Genomic DNA, 21798 nt, shown 5'->3' on the forward strand with positions numbered 1-21798 from the left:
GGACTCCACCCTGTGTGCTGGGCGACCTGCTACTCACCCCCATCTCAGAATGCCGCAGTGTGGATGGAGTGACTGCCCCACGGTGCAGCATCCTCCCGGCCTTGTATTACACAGCCAAACTAAATGGGATTGGATGTTACCATCGGTCATCCTCGTGGTTTTTATGTGCACTATGTATTTATGAAGTTTTTATAGCGCCTACGTGTCGCCTTTCGGTAACTTGAGAGTTCTGTCTGGATGCACTCACACACTGTGTATAATATAGAGTCGCTAGGCTTTGGCAGAGCTTTCTGTTTGGAATGCTTGTGTAAAATATAGGATTGCAGATGGCAAAAGTATGCTTAATTGCATCTTTCAAGGTGTAAAACCGTTCCTCCTGCGTTGCCTTCCTAGGTGCCGCCGGATGGATTGAAGCCGTGCAGTCTGGGGAAGGTGTAACGATGAGATGCTCAGCTGCAGCTCTACAGGTTCACTGAGACTGGCTAAAACGGTCTTATGAGATTCCCCACTCTGAACGCTTCAGTGAAACATGAAACACACAAGGAGATTGAGGGGGTGGAGGGCAAGGGTGCCTGCAATAAGTCTAACCTCTGCCAATGGCTCAGGGCAGCATCTCAACCCATCGTTCTTTTGCCACCACACCTCCTCAGTTTGGACCCAGCAGTTTGCAAGTAGGTCTAGACCTGCTTCAGAGGGAATAGTCCGGCCCGATCTGCAAGCACAGGTCATTAACGCACGTCATTTTACTATACTGAAAATCTGTTCACAAGAGTAACTAGCCGCACAGGACGGGTACTGCCCAGCCAACAGCTGCTGCATTGTTTCCCTTGACATAGAGCATAGGCCGCTCAGTGCATGTGTTCATCGAAGAAAGTCAGCGACATCAAGGTGGGTATCACTCCGGCAGCAGCATATAAAGACCAGCTTTTATCACTACTGGATTTAATGGTACTCCATATAAATTCACCTCCTAAAGATGAGAAGCTGATTTGGCCCTGCAGGGTTTCAAAAGCATGACCTGAAGATCACGTGGATGTCAGAACAAGCACCTAACTCACTGGGCCACCTTGCCTTTAGAAGAGCGTAAATCACAAACTAAATCCATCCGTGCACTTGTCAAACCATGTTCTTATTTACAGAATCGGTAAAGCTTACTTACTTTACTCAACATGCCCTTGGAACGGATTTGAACTCCAATTAACTAAGCATCATTTAGTGAAAAAGTGCCTTCGACCCTCTCAAGACAAAATTCAGACTTGGGCTATGATTTGGTGAGTGGGGACCACGAAGTTGCAGTGAAGCTGAGCGCCTTTGAATAATAGGTACTTTAAAATAGATCAAGAAACTGGATTGTAATAAAGGAGAGCCCTCTGGAGTGCATATTACCTACATATAGAACAGAGCATAGATAGTAAGTGTCATTCATAAATTATTTGATTTCCTAAAGTATTCGTACTTACTCAATGACTGCAGTTGTCTTAGGGTTTTGCTGAATTTGTTGGGATTTAAACCACTGAACTGCTGGGCACAGAGAATATTTGACGCAGGAGCTTAATTGAACTGTAGGATTTCTAGGTAAACCGGCACTCTCTTTTTTTCTGAACTGTTTGGCAGCTATGTTTTAAAATAACCCCTAAGTAATTTCTACAGGGATGCTCATCACCATTCAAAGATGGCTGCTCTTGTGACCTAATTGGCGTAGTCTATGTGGCCCACATCCGGCGTAATGACTAGTTCGGCAAAAACCCTACCAGGCTAGAGCCAGACTCAAAACATGAGCAATGTACTTTCTGGCTAGAAATAGTGATTTGGCCAACTTTTAACTTAATCTATATCCTCTGCTGGGATAAGATGTCAAACTAAAGGCAAGCCAGTCTGGTGGGTGGGTGTGGGGGGATATGCGGGAGCAGGTGTCGCTTCAAAATGAAATTAGACTGAAGGAGATCTGAACTGCAGGGAAGAGGGTTCCATGCAAAACATAACCACTGTGTTGGCATTAATTGGATACGGAGAGCACCCGCCGAGAAACTTGACTTGAGTAGGACAGCAAGGTGGTCCTGCATAGTGGCCAACGTGCTGAGCATGGTCTGCTGTTTTCATTTCAGTTTCAGCAAGGGGAGGAGTAAAGGGAATGGAGCATCATGGAGGGTTTAGATGTAAGTGACACAATGGGACCTTGGCGTCCGGCATGACTCGCAGGTGGCGGGCGCTGGGGAGGGGGGTAAGAGAGGGGACAGGCGCGAAGTAGCACGCATGTATGATATAACAAAAAATCAAAAGAATACATTTGAACAGGATACCTAAGAAAGACTGAAATAAATAAACACTTAAAGAAATTGAGAGGCAAGGAAGAGGTGTCACCGCACTTAATTTTGTATTTCAATGCAACTAGATTGCTTGCCTTCCTGCCCACGCCTACAGAGAGCCTTCAAGACCAGCCTCCATAAGAAGGATGGGCAAGTTGTTTACTCCAAGTACTAGTCCCTCCCAAGCAGTCTTTGGGCGATAGGTCTAGCTACGTTTAACAGAAACCTGGGGAAACAGTTACCTCTTAAGAAAATAGACATTTTTGTTTGATGCAAAAATGATAGGCAACAAGTTGCAAATGTAAGACAGACCGTTGTTTTGATTTTGGGTTAGCCTCAATCCAGCTGCAGCAGATAGTCCTTGTAGTGTGGGGTTGGGAGAAAGGAGCTCAAAGGTAGAGCCAAGAAGAGCGGACACTACGAGGAATGCGGCGGAAGGTAAAGAATGAAACACTTGGGATACGGGATTGGATCGAGGTAACCCTACTGGGAAATATTTGTTTTCTGGGAAACTTTATTTTTGTCATAACTCACCAAGTTATTCTAGCAAACCATTTACCGTGTTTTAAATCGAGTGCGCAATTAGGCACTAGTAAAATATGCTTAAATATGAACACGCATGTATGATATAACGAAAAATCAAATGATTACATTCAAACAGGATACCTAAGAAAGACTGAAATAAATAAACACTTAAAGAAATTGAGAGACAAGAGGAACATAGCGCTAGGCGGGGAAGGGAGACATCGGGAAAACATGCCCTCTCGGAGAGAGCTGAAACAAATGAAATAAGCATTGAAAATGCAATAGGTCTCGCCTTTCATTAAGTTAAAGCCATTTGCTTTGCTATACAATACCATTAGCAAAGCAAATGGCTTTAACTTAATCAAAGGCGAGACCTATTGCATTTTCAATGCTTGTTCTCATTGGCTGCTGTTGAGTAGAAAAGAAATTGAGAAAGCATAATCCTCGGCTCCGTGTCCTTAATAGAATCTAAAATTCTTGTTGCGATGGCTGGAAAATTTTGTATCCATTACCATTTGTGTCCTCCTCTTCTGGGACCCTTGAAAGCCCATGGTCTTTTCAAACTGCATTCTTCTGGTCATGTTTTTCTACAATACTCCATTTGTATAAATGACAGTTTCATTTAATATTGCCACGTTTATAGGCCTCTTTCTGATTAATACATTGCGCTATTCTCACCCAATTATATAACTCATTTATCATTCTCAGTTTTGAACATCTGATTACTGCACTGGGGCATTATTAAGTAACAAGCATTGGCATAGCCAATAGGTCTCGACTTTGGGACCTTATAAGTGTTTAGCCATGCAACAGGTGATGTTGTTTCACCAAGGCTATTGTGCTCCATAACTAAAAACGTATAGGGTCCCAAAAGCGAGACCTATTGGCTATGCCAATGCTTGGAGAGGCATGCTGTTGAAAGATTTCAACATGGCTCAATAGGTGAGGGTAAACCCAGAGCAGCTCCGATTTCACGATGGGACACAGACTTTCTAAACACTAATTTCTTTCCACCTCTGTCTTTGATTCTATCTCAGGCTCACATTCCTGTCGCAGGGACCTAAAAAGGAAGCACATTTCAAATAAAATACAGATAACAAAGAGAATGTTTTTAGAGACTTGGTGCAAGCTTTGTCTGTTACTTCTGGTTTTAGCTATGAATCATCATGAAATATGTTCGAATAAATGCAAGCGCTGCAGAAGATTGGGCAACCTTGTGCCGCACGAGACGGTAACAAATGTGGGAACGTGATACTCAACTATCTTTCAAGGAACAGTTGAAAGCCATCTCGCTTTGTTTTTTTTCACCATCTTGAACTGGGCTAACAGCATGATTTAACAAGGATTGGCAAAGTCCATCCTTTTATAGGGTGCCACCTGGCCGGTTTTAAACAGGCATGACCTGTATTTTAATCTCCCGGTCATTATCAAAGTTCGAACAAACTGCCCATCATGTTCAAAATCTTTTCCCATTTTGAGCACGGCGATGTGGGGTGATACCACCCTCTGAATATTACAAATGTAGCACAATTAAGGAGTGGATGGAAGGCAGCAGTCATGAGAACCAATAACAGGGAAGGGGTTGCACGGCATCATGCAGAAATAAAGGCACGTGTTGAAGGGCAGTGCTCACCTCCTTGAATTTAAAGTTAAAGTGGCGCAGTTGGTAAATAAAGGAACGCTTAAAGTGAAAGCGGGCCTTTGGTAAATACATATAAAGTGAAAGTGGGCCTTTGGTAAATAAATAAAGGCACGCTAAAATTGAAAGCGGCAGGCACCATTTATAAATAAATAAAAGCACGCTTAAAGGGGTGATGTGGTGTGGGGACCGGCACAGTGAGGTTAAGAGTGGACAGCGGCGCCAAAGCTGAATAAGCACAACACAAACAAGCAGCGTCATCAGAGGGTTGACGGGGGCGGGTATACATTGTTGAGGGAGGGGTGAGGTGGTGTGGGGAACGGCACAGGGAGATTGAGAGGTTAAGTGAGGAGGCCAAGTTAAAAAAAAAAAAGAATACGACCTGCGGCCGTGAGACGCACTCTGTGGTGGGGAGGGGCATTGAAGCGCGAGCAAGACAGAGAGGTGGAGCGAGGCACGCGCGCTTGGGAGATCAAAAGGAAAGCCAGATGGCGCCTCTGCTCGTAACTGTGCGCATAACTGCACGTTCTATGCCCCCCAAAAACCTGTGGTCGGCTTTTTAAAGCCCACTCACTAAATGTCTCGCCAGAGCAGCGCATGCGCTGGCTCAGGCGAGACCTAAAAATAATTTCCATTACAAAGCCAATAGCTCTAACTCTAAAAATAAATGCAAGACCTATTGCATTGCAAATGCTTGTTGTATAGTGCGAACTAGACTCCTAGTTCGAAGGTACTGGAGAGCTTTACATGAGCACCAGTTACATTCCACAAGTTCAGTTTCATTTTTCAGTCACAGAGAGTTGAGCCGACATCGAGATTGTAAACTAGGTTCCAAATTCCAAAGTCGGCAGTGTCTCGTCCTCTCTTTCAGCTAACAGTGCTTCTTCAAATCCCCCTCCAGCTTTCCGACGCCAGGAGGCTTGAAAAAAACAACAGTGCGAAAAAATTAAAGCTCCCCGCAACACACAACAGAAAACCACTTTTAAGTACTCCGTATACGGCAGATCTTTGGAAGGATCACATGATGATTGGGGAACCAGGGCGAGGTATGCTGAAGCAAGAAACAAAAAGAAGACTATGACAGCGAAGGGAGACTTTAGGAGGTTGCAATCTTATCGGCCATATTGATTGTGAACCGCTTGCGGTTCTAAAAGTGGAACTAAGACACGCTAATGTGATTTCTGGGCTCACATTTACATATATATTATAACTGTATATTTAAAATGAGAGATGACTATTTATTATTGGAAAGCCGTGATTACTAAGAAATACTATTAACTATTTAGAGAAAAGCAACAACATGAAAATCAGATACTGACAAAAAAGTCGTTTATTCGAAATAATGTTGTTGAGGAACACGTACAACGGAACAACTCGCGCTCTTTCCAAAAGCGCACATTTTTCTACTGAAAGAAACACCACTTCATGATGGGCACATTCTGTCTGCGCAGGCGACCAATAGCCATGTCTTCCTCTATTTGAAGTGTCATAAGAGCGGTTCATGTGACTGTGTCAGTGCTGCCGCTTCCTGTTGTTGCTTTTACGTTCCGGAGGTAGCTCAGCTGTAACAACCGGTCCAGTGGGTCCCCTACAGCTGGCAACGGGAGCACGATGGGAGCTATAGCCCCTTTCCTTCTGTTGCTGCTTATCTCGTTTCTGCTCGAGGAAAGCGAGGCCCAGGGCTGGAACCACCCGGAGCTCTGTGGGTAAGGGTAATTTTCGACTTATGTGCGTAGATGATTGACAGCCCCAGAACCTCCACGCCATTCACAAACACTCACCCCCATCTCATTGCATTCACATACTCGCTAGGTATTCCTTCCACTCGCCTGCCAAAGATATTCACTTTTTCCCAAATTCATGTAGTCCCACCATACGCACATCCCACCACCACCGTAGTTATTCACTTCCTCTTTTTATTGCCGTTCACAAACATAGATCTGGTTATCACTACATGCACCGCTCATTCCGTAGGTATCCGTATGGCCTCCATAAGTACCAGCCTCTATTTCATTTGATGTATTAAATGCAACCGGGCTTATCCCCGTAATTAGGCATCCGCCTTGTTAAATAACTGTCTCTTCTCCCTCCCACATGTATTTCCACTCATAACCACCACCCTGTTTCCATACTTGCCCCGCAATATGCACGTTATGTTGGTTTTGCATACATGCAGCCTCGTAATTACCAAATGACACCGATGTCAAGTGTGGTAAATTGAGCCTCTCCGTACTTTTAAGCCATCTTCTAGTTGCATTCCTACACTTGATTCGCTTTTTCCTTTGAATGCGTGAAGCTACGGAAGCCAACTAGCAAAGTAACTAGGATCGGATGATGGTGTCACATGTGAAATGTGGTCACTGGGCAGTAATGAAATCATTTAGTTGGGGTTAGGTGTTTATCAGTGATCAAGAAAGCTGATTTAAATGGTTTCCATGTTGCCCCTATTAGGAGGATACGGGAATATTGGTGCAGAGGGCAAATAATGTTGTTGAAGTACATTAATCTATTTATTCTTTCATCATTAATTCCGTGAACAATAGACGCATATATCTAACTGTCCTATGGAGGAAAAAAACCAGAAAAGATTTGTGCTAAACATCCTTAGTACACTGATCGACATTATTCTACCATCAGCAGAATTGGTGATGAATGAGTTAATGGCGGGGTTCCTCTTCACTAAAACCAACTCCACCCGTTTCTTTGTTTCTTTTCTTTGGATAGGATGGCCTCTCCTAATGCAGTCTAGAGAGCACGAAGTAATACACGTTTTCCTAGTTCTAGCTTCCAACAAATATCCCTAAGGCAGTTCCATGCCAAGGGTTGACCCATGGCTTTGTAACTACTGCAGCTAACTTTGGGTTTGCTTCTCTAGTGACCATTCACCTGATTCTGGAACCTATAATTTCAGAAGCGGACAATTGTGGTGACTGGAAGTTGCATTCCTTGGCTAGACCCTTAAAGAGTGAGTAACCTTAGTTCTAAATTCCCAACAGGTGTTCTTTAGAAATGTTACAGTATCTTTGATTGCATCTGAATACATATTGAAATCCGCTGCTGAAAGGCTTTCGCTTCCCCACGTTTCCAAATTAAAGCATTAAAGTACTATTTCTAGCAAGAGAACTTATGACCTTATTGTGGTGAAAACTGTTGTGTTTATCTTTGGTGCCTTTTAACAGCATTTTGTTACAATAGGAGCATGGTCCCTTTTGTCTTTTGGACGTCTTATTTCAAATGTTGACTATTCATTTCTAGTTTAAAGCTCTGATGTAAGTCCGTTTTGTGCATGTATTCTGCAAAGACATGACACACTTTAGTTAAAAGAGATGGGTCCTGGGAAGTGTGTGTGTGTGTTTAAAAAAAAAAAAAATATATATATTATTAAATCTCAGTTCAGCTTTTTGGCAGTGTTGCATTCGTATACGCGAGAGCCCTAAAAAACACTTTTGTTTTAACAATGCAAAATCATACGTGTATGCTAGTAATGAAATTACCAAAATTCAGGATGGACTCTAGCTCTGTTAATTGACTGTGAATGAGCACTTTTCATAACTATGTAATGCTAAAACTAAAAGCGCATGACCATTGGACCCAAGCGAAACAATTAACTATAATGGATGAGCACTTGCTGGATGAGTTTGTGGCCTTGAGTTTCATCTAACATTTCTTTGAAAATTAAGTCCATTTGATTGAGTAATCAACTATTCCACTAGGATTCGCTTGTTTCACTTGGAGTCACAAGACCGAATAGGCAGCTTCCCTGCATGTAGGTCATCACTAATGGTTGCTCTTGCCAAGAATATTTTGCATCTCTACGAATTCTGGTTGTGGTTGCCCAATACTGTGGTCTACTGGTAGTCTGATCTACAGCTATCAGTGAGGAAATGTGTAAAGTAAACCGCTTCCTACACTTCCGGGCAGCAAATGTCACCCTTTGCTTACATGTGAGTAGGATGTCAAAAGACGATTATTTAGGACATACATTAGAATGTGCTTTGGTGGTCTTGCTACTTCTGTGAGATTGAATACAAAATGTTGCAAGTTGGTTTAATTTCTTTGATTAGCAAGGATGTTTGTGACAGATTTATCGTTTACCTCCCAAGCACACATATATGCCACAACCAGCAGCATTTGAGCAGTAAGATTATTGGATCAGTTTAGGTTTATACCAGTGTAGCGAAAGGCCATTCCATTTTAGTGTATCATTCAATTTTATTAAAGCACTTTCGTCCTTCGACTTTTCACGTCAAGAGAGTATCCCTTATGACTTTAGAAAAGTCATTTGGAAAACATTAGCGCATTTTAAAAGCATCTAAATTGAAAATATTAAAAATAAGAAATTGAATAAAATGTTGAACAAGAGACATGAGAAACCCAGCTAATGGATTATTTAAAATATAAGTTTCTGGTAGTCTGTCTCATGGTAACTATTTCCAGCTGTAACTTATTCTAGTTTCTCCATGGTGGCTTCGGCCTTTAGTCTTCTTTATTTTTTTTTAATTATTATTTGTTTCTTCCAGCTTTACTTTCTTTCGTAAACGGCAGTAGACACTTCCCACGTCGATCGCCTGTAAAGCCTGCGACACTAGAACGCTTTTGTGCCTTGGCAACAAATGGACTCAACTCACCAAGAAAATGTTCTACTGAACATTCACTCTGTGTCTATTGAATAAACATGCAACAAAATACTTTATACTAAAACCTGATGCTTTCAAGGTTTGGCATTAGCCAAGATTTTTTCTTATGGTATGTTAATTTGTAAGGCACAACAGATACCCAAAAAGGGTTTTCCGGCGCCAGCCAGAAAGAGACGGAAAGCAGAGGAAAAAAGTATTGGTTAAAAAGCCACGTTTTTAGAGATTTTCGAAAATTGACGTAAACAGTTATATTACGAAGTGCCATGGAGAGAGAATTCCATAAGGAGGGGCTCAAGTAGGCAAAGGAACGACCGCCCATGTGTGACAATCTAATTCTAGGGACGGAGAATTTCGCCGGAGTAGATGAACGAAAGGGTGTGGAGGCACGTAAGAATGAACCAGAGTCTGCAGGTATTGGGGAGCCACCCCAGCTTTGATTTTGAACATGTAGCTCAGGGCTTTGAACTTAATTTGGTTCTCCATCCTGAGCCAATGAAGGTCATGCAGAGAGCCAGAGATAGACAGCCCTTGGAACCTGGCATATCAGTCTGGCGGCGGAGTTCTGTACCACCTGCAACTTACTTGTCACATCCTTATTTGTCCCCAGATACAGAATGTTGCCGTAGTCCAGTCTAGAAGTGACAAGAGCTTGGACTACGGTTCTCTGGGTAGAATTAGGCAACATCCAGATAATGTTTTTCAGCATGGTAAAGCATGTTGCTGCCACCTTTACGGCTTGGTGTCTCTTAGTTAATAGATCATCAATGGTAAAGCCTAAGTTGCAAACTTGGCGGGAGGGCTGAGGAAGAGCACCCATTTCAATAGGCCAATGTTGGGGACCCCAAAGATCTTCTTTCCCAGAATCAAGACCTCGGTCTTCCCTCCATTGAGCTCAAGAAAATTTGCCTGCGTCCAAGATGCAATTTTACCCAAGCCCAACTGGAGGGCAGATGTCTCAGACTTCTTCTCTGCAGAGAGAGAAAAGATGATTTGGGTGTCCTCCGCATAGGAGGACAAAGACAGCCCAGCTTCCTCTGCAATGTCCGCCAGAGGTCTGCCATATATGTTAAATAATAAGGGGCTGAGAATGGAGCCCTGAGGTACTCCATAAGGAGATGAATGGGTTTCAGAACTGGCTGTTGGAGAGAAGACCTGGAAAGTCTGGTTAGTAAGATGAGGGATAAGCCAGTTAAGAGCCGGCATGGTAATTCCCAAAGATCGTAAAGATTTCACTAACGCGGTGTGTGACACCATGTCAAAAGCTGCGCTTACATGCATGATATACTTACAGTGGTTTTCAGTTTGGGGCAGGAGGTCAAGTCAGCCTACTTCAGCCATTGGCCAACTTCATATTGAGTGATGGCACTTTGCCTTTTCACAAGGAGCGTATCCGCACAGAATTCGTTACCTTCAGTGCCAAGGATTACTATTGCAATTTGTGCTTTTTGAGGTTAAAAATATTTTTGCTTTTAGCCATTTTTTTTTTTTTTTAAGATTGCCAAGGGCCTTGCAAGGTCCCCAACAATTACATGTTGCATTGCAAAATGATGACTATGCAAGCATTGACGAATCCAAAAAGTTGGCGTCCAGCGCCAAACTTATATGCTTTGCCAAGACTTGTTTGTAAGTCACTAAGCAGAAAGGTATAATTTCTGTAACTTTGTCTTCCTGGGCTTCAAACTACAGCCAAGGTGTCATTCTAAAGCCATACAAAAATCCTTTGCGATGTACTTTTGATTCCCCCTTGCTTCAACTCCTAACTTTCATCTACTATCCCTTTCTTTTGAAGGGTCCCATAAGAACCTTGCACTTGACCCTGATCCAGCGAGTGTATCAATGAACTGTGTAGTGTTACCATGTTCTGATCCCTCATGTATAAAACACCACAGTTACCCCATCCAAATGTACATAAAGGACATAAAAATATATCTGAAATAAATGTTTCTATATTTACTCTGATTCCTGGATTCCTCTACGGATAAACCAGCATTCTTACTGTGAAGCACGCTATAATCTAATCTTCCAAGACTTAAAAACAAAGCATCAACCTTTGATGTCGGAGATGTCCATTTCGTTGCTGAATTGCACAGCGTGAAAAAAATCGTTGCTTAATCGTGACTTCCTTCTTGATCAAATTGTGTGATCTTAAGCAAATGCATTATTTCTCTGAGCCTCCTTTTTGAATCTACGACTTTTTTGACCAGTGTGTAGCCGCCCTCCACTTACCAGGCTTAGGCTCCTCGAAGGAGAATGTTGGCAACATACAGGGGTGAGCAGGCTGTCCAGTGTCTCGTGTAGGGAGAGCCATGTGCACTCTGTGTGCAGAGTGAGGCCTGTAGAGCTGTTGATTCGAGGTGAGGAGGGGCCTGTGTGAGTGCAGGATGAAAGGCGTGTTTTAAAGTTTAGGGTGCACTGTGTGCTATTTCAGTCCAGCGTAATGGTGTGCCCTTGTGAGTTCTGGGTAAGCTGTGTGCCTCTGTTTAGTGTAGCATGAACAACGTTTAGGGTGAGTGGCGTGTCTGCATGAGAGGATATTGAGTGGTGTACCTGAGAGATTGCAGCCCACAAAAGTCAGATATATTGCCTTTGACAGTGTTCGTTTTGGTAATAATGTCAAAGCTAACGAACGGCTTAGAAATGTTGTACATCTGGATGACACAAGCGTGCACACACGTGTATTGCTTGAAATGCATTGGGTTTCTTTTTACGGGGCATACTTACTCATCAAAAGGTAGCAATAAATCAAGGCTAATACAACAAGAACGCAGTTACGTTGCTGTAGTTGGGATATATATATATATATATCCTAATGTATATAATGCGCCACATAATATGGGGTATTATTCAATTTAGGCTGCATAGTCCATAAATGACAACTAAATAGAAGGGATAACTTGACAATTGGTTTATAGATTAAGATACGAAGTTGTTACAGGAATCTTTTGCCCACGACACGCTCCATGTTTTTTCCATAATATAGTTTTGTCACTTTTCAGTACATAGTTGACAGCAACTTTTCTCTATTTGGAGCACACTAATGTGCAGCAATTTAAAAAATCACAAATATTTAGTGTTTTGAGGCACTCTAAATGAAGGTTTATGTATTTGGCAGTGATATGATTCTGAAACCTTCATAGCACAAAACACCACACAAACACACTTACTTTTTTTTTTTTTTTTTTTTTTTTTGAAACCGTTTATTGCAATCTCAAGAATATACAGGTATGGGCCTACAACCTTCCGGCCGGCCGCTAGAATGACAGGAGCATATGACATACATACAAAAACACTTGGCGTTGCAGAGGAGCAAAATCAGGAGGTATCAGCGTCGTGGGCCACATCACTCTGACCCCACAATACGGTTTCATTTTACACAAACAACACAAAAACCACACCCGCAAGGCAACCTGCAATCGACAGTAACAGCACGTGCTCCCCGAATGGGGGACCCCAGCCATCCACAGGAGTCTAAAGAGGGGAAGGGGAACAGATCGAGGACTGGGGGAATTCCGTGCTCGGGGCTAGGAAAGGAGTCAACTAAGGGGACGGGGCTGGTGAGGCCGCAGGCAGCAATGGTGGCGCGCAGATACCCCCGCAGTAGGCGTTCCAGGGGCCCCATACCTTCACCCATGCCCCAGGCTTACCCCTCGCCACATACACCACCTTTTCTCGGAACATGCACCAATCCATGTGTTCTTTCCAGGCCGACACCGCCGGGGGCCTCTGGGATCCCCACAGTTGAGCAATGTCACGCTTAGCTATCATATATCCCAGAGTCACCCATCGCGTCTGCGGAACCGAGTAGTCAGTTGGTTCCCACACATTCAGCAGGCATCTCCTCGCTTCAGGCAGCAGCGCGACATGCGTAACCACTCGCAGGACCTCATGCACACCACGCCAGAATCGCTCCACCTTCGGGCATTCCCACAAAATATGCAAAAAAGTCGCCAAAGCACCACACCCACGCTTACACAACCCATCCTCAGCATAGCCCATACGCAGAAGCCTTGGCCCCGTCATGTAAACCCGGTGGAGTATCTTAAGCTGGACGAAGCGAAGGCGAGCCGGTATGGCCACCTCCTTCGGAGAGGCCACCGCGGAAATCCAGTCTTCGTCGTCCAACTCCAGCCCGTCGGCAACCCAAGCCTCGCGGAGGCCAGTCAGCAGGCCCGAGCGGTCATTAATCAATTTTTTGTAAATAAGGGAGATCGTGCTGTCCGGAACGTGGCCATCCAGCACTCTATCCTCCAGGGGGGAAGACTCCGGGATGGAGGCGACGTCTGGGAAGACTGAGCCCAGCGCGTGACGGACCTGCAAGTACCGAAAGTATTCACTGCCCTGCAGCTGAAACTCCGTCTGCAGCGTCTCGAATGTTTTAAATCCCCCTCTCGTCCAGAGGTCCCCCACTTTACTGATGCCGATCGTGTCCCACTTCTCGAAGCCCTTCGAGGTCCACAGGGAGCCCAATCTCTCAGACGCGTACAACGGTGATGCCCGGGTCAAACGGTCCTTCCACCCCATAGCTGCGTTAGCCGCGTGCCATACTCGTACCATGACACGCGTAGGTCCCGTCAGGCGGGGGCCGGGCGCGCCAGAGTAGAGCGCTCGATTATAATCGCCACCAGGCAGGAGCATCTTGTCCATTTCAAATGCCGGGTTTAAGGCGGGCCCGTAAAGACCATGATTAATTGCAGCCAGCTGGGAGGCCCAGTAATACCGTTTAATATCCGGGAGGGCAATCCCCCCGTCGTACCATGGGAGCGTCAACTTCGCCAGGGCAATACGCGGCCTCCCGTCCCAGAACAGGCGGCGCTGTAGACTCTCCACCTCACGGAAGTAGCGCGCCGGGACTAAATCCATAGTATTCTGGAGAGCGTACAGGAAGCGTGGCAACGACATCATCTTAAACAATGCCGCCCGACCGAGCGGCGAAAGCGGCAGGCGCCGCCAGCGCGCGACGTCCTCCTTCAAGCGCTGGAGGGGGGGAAGCAAATTCCGCTCGTAGCGGGCCTCCGGGTCCAGAGTAATGTAAACCCCCAGGTACCGAAACCCCTGTGAGGCAATCTGGATCGGACAGCCCCGCGGGAGGACGGGAGCCTCCCCGGAAAGCACATACACACATGACTTAGCCCAGTTGATGACAAGGCCTGAATTGCGGCCGAATGAGCGCAAAACATCAACCAGGACAATCAATGATTTACGCGGGGAGGCTAGGTACAAAAGGATATCGTCAGCGTATAGGGACACGCGGTCCTCATATTCGGGGGTCCAACGGAGACCACGGATGGAAGGGTGCCACCGCAGCCACTCCGCCAGGGGTTCCAAGGCCAGCGCGAACAGGAGCGGCGACAAGGGACAGCCCTGTCGTGTGCCCCGTCCCAACTCGAATGGGACCGATACTCTTCCATTCACCACCACCTGCGCCAATGGGCCCGAATACAACAATTTGACCCAGCTGATGAACCCCGGGCCAAATCCAAACTTCGCCAGCATGGCCCAGATGTATGGCCACTCGAGCGTGTCAAACGCCATGGTGGCGTCTAAGGACGGCAATATGGCCGGCTCCCGCACAAACGGGACACGCGCGAGCACCCCGTGCAAGCGCCGCAGATTAAGGGCGGTGTTGCGATGGGGAATAAAGCCGGACTGGTCTTGGTGGACCAGGTCGCCCACCACGCCGACCAGCCGGTTGGCTAGCACCTTGGCGAGGATTTTGGGCTCCGCATTCAAGAGCGAAATAGGCCGGTAGGATGTAACCCGGTCTCGAGGTCTCCCCTCCTTGTGGATCACCACGATTGTAGCCAGACGTTGGTCCGGCGGGAGGGAGCCCAGCGAGTGGGCCGCCAGGAACATCGCACGGAGGTGGGGTGCCAGTACATCCGGTCGCAGCTTATACAACTCGATAGGAATGCCGTTCGGGCCCATGGCCTTGCCGGATGCGACCGAGCGTATGGCGAGGGCAATTTCGTCGGCGGTAGGAGCGGCATCTAACGACACCCTGTCCTCCACCGAAAGGGAAGGCAGCGCGATATCCCTAAGCAGGGCATGGGAATCATCCTCCGAGCAGGGAGAAACCGGGGAATACACCTCGCGAAAATAATCCGCGAAACAAGAGACTATGTCTTCTGGCTCGGTGACACGCACACCATCCATCCTCTCAATCAGCGGGACCACACGACTCACTCTCTCCTTTTTATCCAACCATGCAAGCAGTTTACCAGCCTTATCACCCACATCATACAGTCGCCCCTGTTGCTCTCTATAGAGGCCCCTGTCCGCCTCCGTGACGAGGGCCCTGTAGGCCGCCTGCTTAAGTTGTAGGACATGTAGTGCAGCATCCGTCACCCCACCCTCTAGATCACCCTCCAATTCAGCGATTTCGGCCTCCACCCGGGTCACCTCCTCCTGCTCGCGCCTCCGGGCATGGGAAATAAAGGAGAGGGCCTCCCCTCTAAGAACTGTTTTGAAAGCTTCCCACAGGGAGATAGCCGAAGGGACGGACCCCACATTCTCATCGAAATACCGCTGCAAGGATTTAATCAAATCAGCGCGAATGGTGGGGTCGCGCAAGTACCAGGCATTGATTGGAGCTACTCTGCCCTCCCCCCCTCGGGAAGACATCAACGTGCAACAGGAGCGGGGAGTGATCTGAAATACCCCGCGCCAAATGGCGCACCTCTCCTACCCTCCCAACATAGGCCGCAGGGACAAGGACATAATCAAGCCGTGAGAGGCTACCATGGGCACCCGAGTGGAAAGTGTACTGCAGCTGCGTGGGCTGTTTTAAGCGCCAGCAGTCCACCAATCCCAGTGTATCTAAGAAGCCGGACAGCCACGCCTGCGCCCGGGGGAGGTCCCTAGGGGGTGACGATCCACGGTCCCAGAAACCACCGCATTGAAGTCTCCCCCAACCACCAGAAGCCCCCCCGGAAGGTCAAGGAGGAGGCGCCCTAGGTCTGCAAAAGTCGTGGACTGTAACCCCGGTGGGACGTACACTGATACAAAGACAACTACTTTACCCTCCATTCTCCCCACTAAGACAGTGTAGCGTCCCCTCTCATCATGGCGCACCTCGTCTATTTCCAACGGGAGCGAGTTCTTCACCATGATGCCCACCCCCCGTGAGCCCGACGTGAAGCCCGAGTGGGCCACCAAGCGATAGCCACGCCGATTCATGGCACAAAAGGAATTACCAATAAGGTGTGTCTCCTGCAGAAAGACCACATCTGGCGAAAGTCGTTTCAAATACTGCAGGACCACACCTCGCTTGATCCTATCCCCCAGTCCATTAACGTTCCAGGACAATAAAGTCAGGTCCCTACCCCCCATCACCTACAGAAGCCATCATTCGTCCCCCCGAGAGCACCTTAAAAACACCAATACAATAAAGGGTTTGCCTTGCGGTAAAAACGAACAACACCCCACCCCAACCCACCCATCCCAACAGAACTCCCCCCTCCCTGCACCCCTGCATGAGCCCAAACAGCCCCCCCCCCAAAGTGCAGTGTGCCTGTCGCCCCATGAATGATTAAACTAACTAGTCCCCCAGAGGAGGAGGGAGAGCCCCCAAGAGACCCCGTACCACCTCCACAGGAGGGGAACTTGACGAACAGTCAAAAGTGACGATAATGTTGTCCAGAGCGAGGCCTGCTATTAGTCCCTCAGTCCTGATCCGGCGAGCCCTCCCCTCCAACCGCGCCCATCCCACCCCCCCGGCCCCGATCCCCGGGCAAGGAATCCAACCAGTCCCCGGCCGCTTCGGGACGATCAAAAAAGTGCGTGCGGCCATCCACCTCCACCCACAACTTAGCTGGAAAAAGCATCGCATACTTGAGGTTCAGGTCCCGTAGACGACGTTTGACTCCGATAAAGCTCAGTCTCTGCTTCTGGACCGCTGGGGTGAAATCAGGATAGAAGTTTACGTCCATATTGTCAAGTCTGACCGGTCCTTGTTGCCTAGAAGTCTGCAGGATAGCGTCCCTGTCCCGAAAGTTGAAAATCCGGGCAATGAGAGGCCGCGGAGGGGCTCCGGCCTTGGGTCTTCCTCCGGGAACCCTGTGGGCACGTTCCACCGCAAAGAATTTACTCAGCCCCCGGGGCTGGAGATGGGTGAGAATCAGATCCTCCACAAACAGGTCCGCCGCCGCCTCCTCACGTCCCTCCGGCACCCCGACAATGCGGACATTGTTCCTCCGGGCCCGACCCTCGGAATCCTCCAGTCGACGATCCATCAGGGCGCTCGCCTGGCCGAGCCGGCGCACCTCCTTTTGGAGGGCCGCCACGTCCGCCGTAAGGCCCGAAGTGGTGTGGGCCAAAGAATCGACCCGGTCATTGGTCTTGGATAAATCGGCCCTCACCAGGCCAACATCCACGTGGACCAAGTCAATCTTTTGCGCCAGTGTGTCAAAGCGCTGGTCCACCGAGGCCTTCATCTCGGCGATAGCGCCCATAACATCTCGCAGGGTCAGATCCGCGGGCAGCGTAGGAGCATCAGTCGGGCCCTCAGGGGACCGATGCGGCACCTCGGGAGATCCCTTCTGGAGGGTGTAGCGGTCCATGCTGTTGGACTGATGGGCCGCGCCACGGCGGGTCGATTTCACCTTTGCCCGGTCGCCATCTTGCTTTGTGGACATGGTTTCAGTCCCCAAATCGTGCCAATCACCTCGGAAAAGGCCGACAAACCAGTTCACGGGCTCCGGGGGGGGGGGCCACCACAGGTCCGCAGGACGGATCACAGCCGGCGGGCCAGCAGGGCACCCCAACGAGGCCACACCACCGCACACCGCCCCGCAACCCAACCTCGCCCGAGCAGCAAGGAGGGTGCAAAAGCGAAAGTGAAAGTGCGGGGTACGCGAGTCGCCCAGCCCTGCCCGCCGCTGTTGATCACTTTGTCTCCGGATCGCCCCGCAACTCCAATCCGGGGGGCCGGCATGGAGAAGGCCGCAAACCTCAATCGGTGCTCCCGGCGGTGTCCGAGGTCCAATTTGGAAACGGAAAACGGGTGACACCTCAGCTCGGGCTCACCAACACAGTCCCCTCATCTAGGACAGGATATTTTCAGGATTTATGTAGGAGGTCACGGAGGTCCTCGGGAGCCTCGCACCTACGCGGCCATCTTGGTTGCGCGCTAGGCTCCTCCTCAACACACTTACTTTTGATGTGTTCTTTTGATTCTTTTTTTGCAGTTTTATATAGTGCGAACTTGACCCAAGGGCATTGCAGCACTTTACATGACCACCAGATTACATTATACAAATACAGATTTATTTATTTTTTTTCCTTCCCTTGAGGGACAAGTAAATTCAGTAATTTACACAGGATGATAAGACGTTTAGCCAAAGTTGGGACTTGAACCCGTCCTCCAGTTAGAAAGAGCAGCTTTGTTTGCTCTACCACGTGCCTCCCTTGCACCCGTCCTCCAGTTAGAAAGAGCAGCTTTGTTTGCTCTACCACGTGCCTCCCTTGCACCGTATTACAAACACATGTCTACATTTTGACACTATAAAGAGGGAGATTTTGATAAAAAAATCAGGAGATTTCAGCCACGTAAACTAGGGTTGTTGGCATGTATGAAACAATTGCTGGGAGTTTGTATAGTGTTATCCTGGCCAGTTACTGAAATAGCATTAAAAAAAACAAAGAAAGAGCTTCAATAGTGTCAAGTTGTCACTCTCCCCCTTGCATCACTTTCATAACGCTGGGAGGTGCAGCCTGCAGTGTGGCAGGGATTAAATGACAGTGCATGTGAGGCTGTGTCATCCCTGTCGGCTCTGTGACAATACCTGATGTGCTAATCTGTACCCGTTTAGATGCCCTGGAGGTAAGTGTTAGGCCAAATGAAGTGGAGCAATAGAAGTGTAATGCTCCAGGCAACAAAAAGAGTGAGTAGGCCTCAAAATCATAAATATATTACTAGACCTGCAGGTCTAGTGTCTTAAAAAATCTACTCAACCTAATTGTTATGCTCTTGATCCATATATTGGTTTCAAATGATGTGATCCTGGGCAAATATTTTAATTCACTGAGCTGCTATTTCCTTCATTATCGCATGAGAGCACCTTCAAATTTGTGAGTTCAGCATGTCTGCTGTACAAAAAAACTCTTTTGTTTGATTTAATAGACTAAACATTTGCTCCATATATAATTCAAATCTAGCCACATATAGGATACACATGACCCCCAACTTGCCTCTTAGTTCACTTATAGCATTGTCATCAGGGCGGGAGCAGGCATGTTTCTCAAATCATGTAAAAAAAACCCTATCCCAGTTAATAAATACATAACTGAAGGATTAAGTTGTAGCACACTGTCATTTGCAATCAGCAAATTTTGCATTGAAATGGCCACAACATTTCCCACTGACATGTGGATTTACTGATAAAACTATATAGTGTACAAACAATAATGTTTTGAAATCAAGTCCCTGTAAATATTTGTCATTTGCACACCACCAAGTAAAGTGTTCTGATTGTTTTGCTACTATTTAAATTATTTTTGCATCACATTTCTCAATTACAAAATTACTATTGCTTTTGTAATTCCTGATATATTTTGAAATATTTGTACTATTCATTTACAAGATGTTATGTGTTAGAATAAAACTGACCTCTTAGAACCTTTTGTTTCACAGTGATTGTCAGACAGCTCACTTGACAAAAACCTCTAACTGTAGTAAGAGAAAGGAAAAATAACTCAACCTGTTTCACAGACCCGGATAAAGTCACAACATTCCCTCTGATATATGGAAGGATCACTTTGAGGCAGTGTACAATCATGGCCCTAGTGAGTCAAAACCACAGAACCCAATTCCCCTCCTTAGGTCGGATCCCATTAGCTTTACCTTAGCTGAGGTCAGAATGGGAATCGAAGGATTATCTCGAAACAAGGACCCGATGAGATTCCTCCCGACCTCTTTTGTCATAACCTGGAGGTATGGGCTCCACTCTTAGTTAGGGCCTTGAACGCGGCAGTATCATCATTTATCCCCTCTTCTTGCCATCATCGTTCCTATCTTTAAGAAGAGAGATAGGAACAGCCTATACTGTTAACGGCCCACATCTCTTCTAGATGCCACAGTGAAAGTCCTTGGGCGGGTTCGCCTTAACAGGCTGTCAGACTGGGCAGATGCCAATCGAATAATCTCGGCGGTGCAGCATGAGTTTCGGGTTGGAAACTCCACCACAGATCAGTGTCTTAATCTTTACCTTTTAACTGCAAAATATACCCTAGCTAAACCAGGTGCGTTGTTCCTGGGTTTCATGGATCTTACCACGGCTTTTGACCGGGTGAACCACACCAAGCTATGGAAATTGCCTGGGGGTTGACGTGGCGATAATTAATTTAATATCTCTACATTCTAGCACAACTGCTGTAATGGGATATACCAAGGAGGGCAATACTACCGATCGTTTTAAAGTGTTTAAGTGGGGTCAGGCAGCGATGTATTTTAGCCCCTTTTCTGTTTACATTGTATATTAATGGTCTAGAAGCATCCTTGATGGCCTTACAGGCCGATTTCCCATAGGATAGGTGCAAGACCGATCCCCGTTCTATTGTATGCAGACAACAGTCCTTCTCTCGTGAACACCGAGGCGAATGCAGATCTTACATGACGGGTTCTTGTCTTTTATGAAGGAAATGGATCTGTCACCGAACCCATCCAAATCATATGTTATGGAAATCGGTAAACAGGGCACCAGACATAACTCTTACAAACTCTGCACACATAGTTTAGCAAAAGTTCCTGCTTTCTCCTGTCTGGGCATCTCATTCGACGAGAAACTTAACTTCAAAAACCTACAGGAGGGGAAGCCTTTAGAAATAGCTAGATCAATGGGGGGCAATTGCAAACTAGGCCCACAGATTGGGCACTTGGTCCCCGGAGATAATTTAAAAACTTTAGAACTTTCTGTATTTCCAAAGCTCTATACTGCAGTGAGGTTTGGGAGTATACGCTGGTTAGTAAACTCCAAACTGCAGAAAACAAATATTTTAGACGCATTTTGAAAGTCCCACCGTGCACACCCTCATACTCTATATACACGAGAAACTAGGGACCAGGTAAATTATGGACATTGTTGTGCTGAAACCCTTGTTATGTTGGGCAAAGATCTGGTCAAATGAGGAGGCAGGTTTTAACAGACTTGTAATTCAGGACTGCCCCTCCCTTGACCACGCACTTAAAATACCCTTGTTAAAATACATCAAGGATACCCTCACTGCCTTTAGTAAGAGCAGGTATGTTTTCCAGACATGACTACATAAAGCCACGGAATAAGAATATCATTAAAGAGCTGTTTTTTTAATTATGCGCAGCTAACCGCGAGGCACAGGAAATCAGAAAACCTTTGGTAAGAGCGCACATTTTGATAAAATCTGTGTAAGGAATGGAGCCATACTTATCTGTTTTAACAGGTGCGCACAATAGATTTATAATCCCTCGTTTTAAACTGAATCAAATTGATCTACTGGCTTCCTCCGCTGGTTTTGTTTTACACACAGAAGATAGAGGTGCCTGTGGCTGCGACTCAAGGTCTCCACAGGATACCCTTCACTTTTTCTTCTGTAAATATTCCTCACGCCCTAGAAGAGTGTTTCTCAAAGGGCTATTAAAAGAACTGGTTTTTAGGCAGGTCCATGTTGCCTTATTGTTTTCACAGCTTTTACCTAACCTTAACACCTTTTTTTGTGT

The 21798-nt window shown here is 46.7% G+C and overlaps 1 protein-coding gene across 1 annotated transcript in view; it reads left to right on the forward strand.

The window, feature by feature from the left end:
• The first annotated feature begins 5958 nt into the window (after positions 1-5958).
• Positions 5959-21798, forward strand: part of IGF2R (insulin like growth factor 2 receptor) — a 1674612-nt gene continuing 1658772 nt past the window's right edge. The window contains exon 1 of the mRNA XM_085611652.1: positions 5959-6176. Within this exon, the coding sequence (XP_085467778.1) occupies positions 6082-6176 (95 nt within the window). The 5' untranslated portion in view covers positions 5959-6081. The remainder of the gene's footprint in view (positions 6177-21798) is intronic.

This window comes from Triturus cristatus, chromosome 6, assembly GCF_964204655.1.
Source record: "Triturus cristatus chromosome 6, aTriCri1.1, whole genome shotgun sequence".
Classification (NCBI taxonomy): Eukaryota; Metazoa; Chordata; class Amphibia; order Caudata; family Salamandridae; genus Triturus; species Triturus cristatus.